The 12,469-nt window shown below is 37.3% G+C and overlaps 1 protein-coding gene across 1 annotated transcript in view; it reads left to right on the plus strand.

The window, feature by feature from the left end:
- The window catches only part of LOC116254330 (uncharacterized), a 61,361-nt gene that overhangs the window by 25,360 nt on the left and 23,532 nt on the right, over nucleotides 1-12,469 (plus strand). Inside the window, 5 exon segments of the mRNA XM_050077888.1 lie at nucleotides 8,358-8,714; nucleotides 8,799-8,970; nucleotides 10,345-10,536; nucleotides 10,621-10,836; nucleotides 10,947-11,039. Coding sequence (XP_049933845.1) covers nucleotides 8,358-8,714; nucleotides 8,799-8,970; nucleotides 10,345-10,536; nucleotides 10,621-10,836; nucleotides 10,947-11,039 — 1,030 coding nt within the window.

Genomic DNA, 12,469 nt, shown 5'->3' on the forward strand with positions numbered 1-12,469 from the left:
TGATCCATGACATCAGAATCTTATTATCTTCATCCCAAGTAGCATATATTCCTTTTTTGTCAAGAGGTTCATCTTCTTCAAGAATATATTTCTTCCTATGACCAGCCACCGACATCATAAATACCCTCGACCAAATTTCATAATTTGAACCATCAAGTTTGATTGTGCTTCCATAGGAGAAGGACTTACCCGCCATCTTATATTCATTAGGCCCTTCTGACCTGCTGCTGTCAGCCATAGTAAAATTATAGAATACGTGGATCACAGCCAAAAAGGAAATGCAGCAAGATGAACACAACTAGACGTGCAACAATATGAACACAACCAGAGAATAGCAGGCTAGTTTCAGGCGTAGATAACTACTGTCAGATGTAGATATCAAGCAGCAATATTAGATATAGATATTAGGCAGCAAGCATACATAGGTTGGAGGACAGCTCCACTCAACGTCAACTATGCTGGAAAACGAGGCAAACTGAAACTAATCTTGACTCCAACGATGCTGCCCAAAAAAAAATCTGAAACCAGTCTACACCACTTGACTTCAACGATGTTCCCCCTCCATATGATTTCAACGCTGCCAATAAAACATACCTCTAAATGTGAAGATCCACAAGGCAGCACCCAACCAAGCAGATCAGCACACCCTTGTCGATGGCCTGACCTTCTTCCACGGCAGCAACATACACAACGACATCAGATTTGATCAGCATACCCTTGTCGGTGGCCTGACCTTCTTCCACGACAGCAACATTCACAACGACATCAGTTTTTTTTTTTTTTTTTTTTTTTTTTTTCTGTAACTTAACGTCTTCAACAGCAACACCAGGGTGCTAATCACGTCTCTACATGTTAAACGTGATTAGCCCCTTTTCACCAACCAGTTTGATTGCTTTTTTTGTAATCAGTAGGGATTTCAGACGTGAAACCCTAGCTGACGGGAAAGATGAAAGGGGAGGAAAGGAGGGAAGGAGCGTGGAACCCTAAATCCCTAGGGCTGTCGCTCTGATACCATGTTCACTATGGGAGGAAGAAAGGGACGAGAGAGAGAGAGAGAGAGAGAGAGAGAGAGAGGAGACATTCTAATCTCCATTCACGTAACCCTAACTCATATTACAAGAGATTAGGGTATTAACAACTTTACAAAATTAATCCACTAGAAATAAGAAAACAATAAAGTGGACCCTTTCAACTTTCTAAAATTTCAGAAAACCTCTAATCAACTTTTAAAAGTATTTAACAATATATATATATATATATGTATGTATATACATGTTTGTGAGAGTTCTTTCTACGAAGATCTACTAAATTTGTTCATGATTTCAGTAAATTTATTGGATTATTGTGATTCAATAGAAGTTTAGTCTGCTGTGAAGAGTTTTCCCATCCATTATTCTACAATCTTATATGTGTTGACAGTCTACACAATATTTTTTACTTCTCTTGTGTGGTGATAGTCGATGGTTCATTTCTGATCAGCTTTATTCGACTATATATATATTCTCTTTTGGCTGAATTCTTGTGGACAGATTTACGATGGCTGAAAATCCCAAACCTGATTCTTCTCATGAGTTTAAATTTGGGGCAATCCATTCCATTAGGGTTCTACAGTTAAGTTGGATGGCCTTAACTATGAAATCTGGTTAAGGTTATTCATGATGTCGGTCACTGGACATCGCAAAAAATATTTACTTGAGGAAGATGAACCAATAATGAAGACTGGAAAGTATGTTTCTTGTTAAGAGGATAACAACATGGTTATGTCTTGGATAATGAATAGTGTAGACTCTTCTATTGCTCTTACCATTGCATATTGTTGAATATTGGAGGAAGAAGGGGACGCGAGAGAGAGAGAGGGAGAGAGAGAGAGAGAGAGAGAAACACTTTCTACCTTATTCACGTGACCCTAATCTCATTTTAAAAGTGATTAGAGTTGGCAACATAACAATTACAAAATCAGTCCACTAAATATAAGAAAATATTTAAAGAACTACTATTCAACTTTTTGATATTGCAGAAACACTCTTTAACACTCCCCCTCAAGCTGGAGCATAGATATCAATCATGCTCAGCTTGTTACAACCTCTCAGAAAATCGCCTATGGGAAGAGCCTTGGTGAACATATCAGCTGCCTGATCTTCAGAGGAGACATGAATAGTGCTAATAATTCCTTATTGAACTAAATCCCGAACATAGTGGCAATTCACTTCAATATGTTTTGTCCTTTCATGAAAAATAGGATTGTTAGCAATATAGGTAGCCGCCTTGTTGTCATAATACATTTTCATTGAGAGATTCACTGAAACACCCAACTCTAAAAGTAATGATCTGACCCATGACATTTCAGCCGCAGTTTGAGTCATAGCACTATATTCCGACTCAGCACTAGATCGAGCCACCACATTCTGCTTCTTGCTCCTCCAAGAAATAAGATTACCTCCCACAAATACACAAAAACCTGTAGTAAACTTTCTATCATCTACAGATCATCACTATATGCTTCAATGTCAACACCTTCTCCCTTTTTGAACCATAACCCCTTTCCTGGGGCTGATTTCAGGTATCTGACAACCATTAGAGCAGCGTCCCAATGAACTTTCCTAGGTTTCTCTATGAATTGACTTAGTTTATTCACAGCGAAGCTAATGTCAGGGCGAGTGACAGTCAAATATAGCAGTTTTCCTATTAGAGATCTGTAAGATTTAGAGTCAAAAAGCTCTGATTCATCATCATGTATATGAATGTGAGAGTTCATGGGGAGAGTTGCAGGTTTAGCCCCTAATAAACATGTTTCTTGCAGAAGATCCAAAGCATATTTTTTCTGAGATACCACAACTCCTTTACTACTACGGGCCACCTTAATACCAAGAAAATAACGGAGTTGTCCAAGGTCTTTTGTGACAAAGTGTTTCTGAAGAAACTCCTTTGTCTGAGCTATCTCTTGATCACTTTCTCCCGTGAGAACAATATCATCAACGTAAACAATTAATATCACTATACCAGATGTACCTTGCTTGATAAACAATGAGTGATCAAGTTGAGACCGACGAAAGCCACATTTAGATAAGACCTCAGATAGCTCATGAAACCATGCAGATAGCTCATGAAACCATGCATGAGGACTCTGTTTAAGCCCATAAATAGCCTTCTTAAATTTGCATACCTTGGAACACTCCCCCTGTCTTTCAAAACAAGGTGGTTGCTGCATATAGACAGTTTCAGAAAGATCTCCATATAGAAAAGCATTTTTCACATCCAGCTGAAATAAAGGCCATTGTCGCTGGATAGCAAGAGATATAATAAGTCGAATAGAGCCCAATCGAGCCACAGGTGAAAAGGTCTCAAAGAAGTCGACACCATAAGTCTGTATATCATTTAGCGACAAGACGTGCCTTGAACCGTTCAACTGAACCATCAGAATGATACTTGATGGTGAACACCCACTTGGAGCCAACCACATCACAGTGCCTCGGTGGATCCACCAATTCCCAAGTCTCTCGAGTGATAAGAGCATCCATTTCCTCCTACATGGCATGCCGCCACTGTGAATCTAACTTGATGGTGAGAAGAAGGGATCATGTGACTAGACAGAGCTCGATCAAACTGCACCAAACTTGTACTCAAATGGTCAGTAGAGACAGAATTAGAAATCAGGTGTAGTGTGCACTGTCGCTTTCCCTTACGAATAGCAATAGGGAGATCATCTGCATAGTGTTCATCATTTAAACCTGAATCAGTCTGATCAGTGGAGCTTACCTCTTGAGAAGACGGTGGTAGGCGGTTGGAAGAGGGACCAAGACGACGAGTGTAAACCAATGGAGGATCAAAGAAACGTTCATGTGACATAGGTTGAGATGGCGGTAAGGACTCAAGGGACACTGGTGGAATGGGAAGATGAACAGGTATAGGCATCTCAGACAAAGGAGGACTCGAAGGAGAAAAATAAGGACGAGACTCAAAAAATGTAACATCCGCACTGATAATCTCTTTCTTGGTCTGGGGATCGAAGCACTTATATCATTTTTGATTGGTAGAGTACCAATAAATACACATTTGATGGCTTGGGCAGCAAGTTTGTTTTTGTTTGGGCCTAGGATGTGTGCAAAGCAAGTGCATCCAAATACTTTGGGAGGTATATGAAATAGTGGTCGATTTGGATATAAAAGTTGAATGGGAATACGTTCTTGGATGGTTGACGAGGGTAATCTGTTAATGAGGTAACATGCAGTAAGAATAGCATCCCCCAAAAGTAGGTAGGCATGTGAGAATGCAACATGAGGGTACGGGCCACATTTAGGAGTTGTCGATGTTTGCGTTCGGCAACACCATTTTGTTGGGATGTGTGTGGACAAGTATATTGAGGTCGAATTCCATGATTGGCATAAAACTGAAGTAGAATGGAAGATTTGAATTCAAGAGCATTATTAGTGCGAATATTTTTGACAATGAAACCAAACTGAGTTTTTATTTCCTTGACAAATTTAGGAAGAATACATATGACTTCGGGATCTTTCCCGTAACAAGAATACCCAACTGACTCGAGTAAAATCATCAACCAAAACAAGATAATACCGAAAACGTGAGTGAAAGGAACCCGACTAGGACCCCACACATCCACATGAAGGAGGTCAAATGGACTTTGACTAGATGGTTCTTGACTCGAAGGAAAGCTACTCTGTGTATGTTTGCCTAATTGGCAAGCATCACATAATAAGGACTCTTGATATAGTAATACCTGGAAGCATGCGACGAAGTTTCGACACTGAAGGATGACCCAGTCTGAGATGCCACTGAAAAGGAGAAGGCTTTGAGGAGAATGAAGATGCAACAACATTTACTGGGACAGACAAGAAATAGAGACCCTCACGTTCATGGCCGCCACCAATCATCTTCCCAGTTAGTAAGTCCTGAAAAGAACATGTACCAGGGTAAAAAATGACTCTACACTTTAAATCAATAGCCAGCTGCTTAACAGATAACAAATTAACAGGAAACTGTGGAGCATAGAGCACATGGGTAATAGTGCCTAAATGTGGGAGATAAATATCACCGCTGCCCAATACAGGAGATAGCTTGCCATAAGCCAGTCTGACATGCTGTGGTGTAGAGAACCAGACTAATGATGAAAAAATATGTGGTTGATTACAACAGTGCCTGGAGGCGCCAGAATCTATCATCCACATCATATCTGGGTCATCGGTAGGAGCACCAACAGAGAAGGAAGAGTCTATCACAGTCGTGCTGGCATATGAGAAGGAATTTCCAGCCATCTTGTAGTCATTGGAACCCTCAGACACATTACCATCAGCCATAGTAAAATTCCAACCAGAATTGTACTCACAATATGTATGTATAAGGTGCAGTAGTTAACTTCAACCAAGGCACGACAACATAGAAGAATCTGGAACACACTTATGGCTCCAATCATCAACTCAGAAATTCACTAAAACAGGCAGCAACATAGGCACAAACTCAGGCAGCAAGTCAACAAAATAATTTCAGCCGATGGCTGCAACACAAGCAAGAACTTTACGATTAGCAGCAGTCCACAACTAATGAGACCTCAACTTATAGATTTCATATCCACGATCCGTAGATCATTCTGCTCCTCACGTCAAATTATATCCACAAGCAGTAGATTAACTCTGCCCCACACGGTCAACATAAAAATCTGATTACAGCAACAATAACCTCCACGAGATCCACTTAAGGATCAGGTTGAACACAACCACAAAACAAATTGGCGGACTGTTTTCAGACGTGGATAGCAGGCAACACTTTTAGATGTCGATAATAGGTAGCAAACAAGCACAAGTTTGTCAGTAGAGAAACCTGTCTCACTTCAACGATGCAGAGAGAAAACAGAAATCTGCCTACTCCATACAATTTCAAACTTGTCTCACTTCAACGATGCAGGAAAAAGACTGAACCTGCCCACACGACATACCTTTGCCTGTGAGAATCCACCAGGCACCACACAACTAAACAAATCTGACTGCTCTAGCAGATCCAACATTCTTTGGCCTGAACATCTTCCACGGCTGCACTTGAGTTAGATTTGATTTTGCAGCAAGGTCTGATCTGATTCACCATTTCAGCGACGTGATAAGCTTCAACGGCAGCAGCTTTCAGCAACTTCACGACAGCAGCAGCAACACAAGGGTGCTAATCACGTTTTCACATGTTAAAAACGTGATTAGCCCCTATCCAACCAACCAATCAACTTGCTTGTTTTGTAAACAACAAGAACCGTAGGTGTGAAACCCTAGTTTGGCGGAAGAGAGGAGAGATGAGAGGAGAAGGGAACCCTAGGCGTGAAACCCTAGATCACACAGCCCTAGGTCTATTGCTCTGATACCATGTTGAATATTGGAGGAAGAAGGGGACGAGAGAGAGAGAGAGAGAGAGAGAGAAAAACACTTTCTACCTTATTCACGTGACCCTAATCTCATATTAAAAGAGATTAGGATTGGCAACATAACAATTACAAAATCAGTCCACTAAATATAAGAAAATATTTAAAGAACTACTATTCAACTTTCTAATATTGTAGAAACACTCTTTAACACATATTACGCCACTGCTAAGGAGATGTGAGACTTTTTATGTCAGACTTATTCACATGATAAGAATATGAGTAAGGTATTCTAGGTAGAGGAAGATTTATACAAACTACAATAGGGTGATATGAGTTTGCCTCAATATTTTGCAGTTGTCAAGGCCACTTTTGAGCGACTCAAATCCCTTCGGCCCCTATGTGAGTCATGCTATAAGACTCATCATGAGCAAAATATGGTTTCCAAGTTTTTTTTAGGTCTCTCTCCAGAATATTCATTGGCTAAGGCACAGATGCTCACTAGGGCTGATATCCCTGGTTTGACAGAAACATATAACAAGCTAAGTCGTCTGATTCTCACCGTTGTCACATGGGTACTGCTATAAAGGCAGCATACTCAGGTACGACACCGGTACTGGTACTGTACTATCCCAGTACTTCTTGGGTACCGGTTAGATACAGTCAATGTACCGAGGACGTATCCGTTCGATTTAGGACTCAGTAAAAGTTGACTAGCCCTTTCCTATCCAAAATTTAGGATTTCAGTTTTGTTTTTTATACCATTTACACTTAGGAAACACATACAAGCCTGCGTTTTCATACTTTGTTCAATAGTTTCTTCTTTAGAATCTATAAATTTTGAATCATAAATGTGTTATTTTGAGACTCTGCTGTCTTCAGCAAACTAACTCTGTTAAAAAATTGAGTCAGATGCTGGCTGAATGGAAAATACAGTACTGCAGCAAATCAGCTGTGTGACATCCCAAAAAACTGATTTGGAAATTCTTGATGAGTTGAGTAGCCAATCAAATCTATCAAATATTGTGAAAACTTCAACTGAAGCATGCTGTTGATAATCTCAAGAAAAGTAATGTGAATCCAAGTTCCAGTCATTTGCCAAGATAGTGGAATACACATTATTTTTGGATTGTATTTTCAAAAAGTAATGTATTTTAAAAAAAACGAAAAAAAAGCGAAAAAACGCGTTATTTTTGAAAAAACACGAAAAAAACGAAAGTAAATTAAATACCGTTTAAAACTGAAAAAATGCATTTTTTTTAAAAACGTTAAATTTGAAAAAAAAAGCGTTAGAAATGTGTTTTTTTTCACATTTTTCATTTTTTTTAGTTCTTTCATTTTTTTTAATGCCAAACAGTTTTCATTTTCTATTTTTTATTTGTTGCAAATCTACTTATCTTTTGATATTTGTGTTATTATTTTCTCACTTATTTTATTTTCTCCCATTTTTAGTTTTTTCAAAATTTTAAAAATTTACCCTTTTTTTTTCAAGCTTGGTGTATTATACCCGAGAAAAACCTCACCATTTAAAACTCCGAAATATTATTTGCGGCTATGGTTTAAACATGATAGAAACAACATTTAAGATGCATCCATGCCAATTTGTATTGAATAAAATATAGTTTTTTATTCATATTTGTATATAACCTTGAGTTTGGTTGTAGTGCGTAATGAATATGAATGCAAATGCCTGCCGAAGGTAAGCCTGTAAAATCTTCTTTTTCAAAGCAAAAAAAGTTGTATGCAGTCTTCGTTGAGACTATAAACGAAGAAAGAAATTGATGGCTCCACTGGCTATTCTGCGTGTTTATTCACTATTTACTTATATGGAATGTTATGTAATTAACATTATTCATTTGCCTTTTACCATCTTTTACATAATCTAGAAGTAACCCTTCTTACTTTTTATTGCATGTGGAGAAGAAAAGTTATTATTATGTATCTTTGGAATTTCTTCCTTAATGTATTGCTGATTCTTACTGGACGATCAACTTTGTCACAGCAAAAGTGAATATGTAAGGTGCTTGCATTTTGCTCGAGAGGACACTCTTTATGTTGCCACTAATCATGGGTACTTGTACCATGTTAATATTTCTTTTGCTGGAACTGTGAGCTGGACTAAAGTTGTCCAGGTCATTGGAGGAAATATTGTTTGCATGGACGTAATGTCTTTGAAGTCAGCAAACGTCTTTGAACATGTTGAAGATTGGATTTCTGTTGGAGATGCCAAAGGAAATGCAACAGTTGCCAAAATCATCTTCGTGTCTTCTAGCCCCAAAGTTACTTTTAGTTGTAATTGGACGGCAGAGCGAGAACGGCAGCTTTTGGGCATATACTGGTGTAAATCATTAAGTTACAGGTGAATAAGATATCACATCATCAAATGAATCATGGTTATGATTCTTGCACGCTGTGTATAGTAACTTGTCATCCCACTATGCAGCCACATTTTTACAGCTGATCCTGGAGGCAGGTTGAAGCTATGGAGGATCTCCAATTTCATGGCATCAATTCCTGATAAAACTGTTCCTCATTGCAAAATACATTTAGCTGCAGAGTTTATATCTGACTTTGGAGCACGAGTTATTTGCCTTGATGGTTCATTTGAACAGGAGGTTTGTGCTCCTTTTGGAAAATTAGATGTGTTTTATTTCCCGACATGGAAATATGGTTATGCTATAGGATGAATCATTACCATAATACTCTGGTAGAGTTCTTTCTTTTCTATTTGTTGCACTTTTTTCTAGATGGTTAATATTTCCATGTGTGGATATGTGAGCATATTGCAATTCTATTGTTGGATCTATTTCCTAAAACTCAAACCTGAGGTCCTCCAGTATTTGCAAAAGTTTCATAATATGATGGAAAATCAATTTGACACCAAAACAATGATTCTTACATCTGACCTTGAAGGAAAATATTTAGTGAATTCAAACAATATGTTGGAGAGAATAGAATTGTTCATCAAAGATAATGTCAAAATACTCTTCAACTAAATGGTTGGACTGAAAGAAAACATACGCATATTGTCAAAACATGCAACTACAAGAACCTTACTTCTTTCAAGAGATCTGCCAATAGGCCCAATACATTATTGGGCTGAAACCGCTGTTACCACAGTCTATTTGATAAATTGAATGCCTGCCTCATCTGTAAAGAACTTAACTCTTTTAAAAACTTCACAAAATTTAAGGCTATTACAAAAGATTGAGAGTATTTGGAATTTTGGATGCAACTGCTTTGTGTGAACAATAGTAAATGAAAAATTATCTCCAAAGTCATTCAATATACTTTCTTGTGATATGTTGTTAATGAAAAAGGATCTAGATGTTATGATATTAAAAAGACAAACTTCGTGTTTCTAGACCAAAACCTGACCATAGCAGTCCAGGTATATATAGAAGGATTCACATCCACGACGTTGTCGAATGGCTAAAAGTTGCAAAATCTGTCACTGAAAAAGCACCATTGCTGTGCTAAAAGCACCATCAATTGTTGCTGCAGCATAAACCGTCATTAATGCTCATATAGTGACTGTTTTCTAGCAAAAGAGTTAATTTTTAGCCATCCGACAACATTTGTTACCAGACAGACAGTTTTAATATATATATATATGTATGTATGTATAGATGTATCTATACATCTATATGTGTATACATGTATATATACTTGAATGACCCACACTTGCACCCTGAAGCTGTGTGATATAGCTCTTGTTCTTACGATAATAACACTGTTTTTATTGTCATTAATATTATTATTGCTTTTATTTTCTTCAAATATTTCTTTTTTTTCAGGCTCTTACTGTGCATCATGCTTTGATTAGTCATGAAAGAAAAATAGACTGCTACCTGTCTTTTAGCTTGTTGCTTAAGTTGCTGATGTTTATGGTGGTTTCTTAGTTGAAGTTTCATTCCAAATTGGGATCGCATATCATTAATTTTCAATATCTTGTCACATATTTTCCCCCTTTTTTTCCTGAATTTTAGTTACTTGTCTGTGGGGATCAACGTGGTAATCTCGTTGCTTTCACTATGGAAAAAAGCCTTATGCTATCCACTAGTATAGAATCAGCAAACAAGATATTGCCATGCAATCATTTCAAAGGTGCTCATGGGATCGGAAGCGTCACTAGCGTATCCATTTCTGGATCTAGTCATGGCCAAGTCAGCATACATTCTGTATGTTCTTCAATCTTGTTTTGTTTTTGATATTACAGGTTTTATTTCTTTTCATAACAAAAAATTGGTTGGTGAGTTGATCAGACTGGAAGAGATGGATGCATTTGTTATTTTGTGTATGAGCAAAATGGAATCCTGAAAGGCTTAAACTTTGTGGGGTTGAAAAGAATAAAAGAAATTTGTGCCATTGATTCTTTTCATAATGGTGGTCATCTGCTGGAAGACTTGGGACCAGGCAAGTATGCAATAGGTTTTGCTTCTGCTGATTTTATTATATGGGATTTGGTGAATGAGTTTAAGGTATGTATGTACAGATCATTGCTTTTATTCCTCTATATTTCAATTTTATCCATTTACAGTACCTTAGAACATGTCAACATTGAGAAAGCTGACACTTTTATGTCTTGTAGATTCTACAAGTTCCTTGTGGTGGATGGAGAAGGCCTTATTCTTATTTTGTTGGTGATACACCAGAATTGCAAAATTGTTTCGGATATGTCAAGGTATGTGATATTTTGTTCTTAAGTGAGACCATTTCTCCAAACCAACTATAATTCACACAAAAATCACACTTCAGAAGGATGAATCACAAAGACTAAAAATTTGAAAGGAACATTAGTGCACTCCAGAACTGCCTAACAACAATAGTGAAATAATGAGAAGCTTGATTTACAGATTAAGAGTAGCGGAGATATGCAGCGAATACAAAGATGCATTATCTCCTCTATATGTACTTGAGAAGCAGCCAAGTTCTAGCAGTCTAGTTTGATATAAATCTAAGTCTTGTAGCTGCTTTTTTAAATTATAAGCTATGTCACATAGGTACGGGTATGGGTGCTGGTGTGGAGTACTTTTAAAAAACTTGGGTATAGGGACATGACCGTATGTGTGTGTATATATATAATTCATAGTCACAGAAAACGCGGTTTTTTGAAAAAAACACGAAAAATTAAATGGCTGTTTAAAACTTTAAAAAATGCATTTTTTTTGAAAAAAAACTAACTTAAAAAATGCGTTTTTTTGAAAAATACGTTAAAACGAAAAAAACACGTTTTTAACACATTTTTTTTTGCGTTTTTTTGTGTTTTTTTCACTTTTTTTCATTTTTGCCAGTTTTTTTAATGCAACCAATATTTTTTTCATTTTCTATTTTTATTTGTTGCAAATCTATTTATCTTTTGATGTTTGTGTTGTCAGTTTCTCACTTATTTTTTTTTTCCCCATTTTAGTTTCTTAAATTTTTAAGAAATTTACCGTATTTTTTCCATATTTTTTCTGTTTTTTTCAAGCCCGTTGTTTAAAACTCCGAGACGTTATTTGTGACTATGATATATATATATATATATATATATAAAACTGAAAACAAATAGATTAAAGGAGAGAAGTGTACAAGCACAACAGCAAGAGGAAGCAGTGGCTCAAAGTGTAACAGATTTGGGAAAACAAGCAAAAAAGCAGGATAGATGCATACTTTAAAAAAATAAAAATTTGGATGATTCTGATCTTGGTCAATTTTGACCAAGTCCAGAATTGGACGTATTTGGCCCTAGGTGTGGTGACCGTAGCCTACATGGTCAACTCCACACCTGAGCAGTGTCCAAGGTAGTACCAGTACCAGTGTCTAGTGTCTACTCGTGTCAACTGTCAACACTAGTACTTCACTCCAATAGGAGTGTCCATGTGACAGATTATAGTTGTATTTACTTGATCATGAAGGACATGAGTAACTCTATTTGCGGTTAGTAGTAGTCAGCAGAGCCACATTGGCTTTAGGGTGTGGAAATCTTACAGTGACAAGTTTTGAATAGGGAAAGATGTAAGGTGCACGATGCCTATTTTGTGGTTCTGTTTTCCTCCCTCTCACTTTGTTGCCCCTTAAAGAATAAAGATGTTTCTATCCCAATTTCCCTGAATTTGTAAAAAGAATGAGATA

This window comes from Nymphaea colorata, chromosome 5, assembly GCF_008831285.2.
Source record: "Nymphaea colorata isolate Beijing-Zhang1983 chromosome 5, ASM883128v2, whole genome shotgun sequence".
NCBI classification, from domain to species: Eukaryota; Viridiplantae; Streptophyta; class Magnoliopsida; order Nymphaeales; family Nymphaeaceae; genus Nymphaea; species Nymphaea colorata.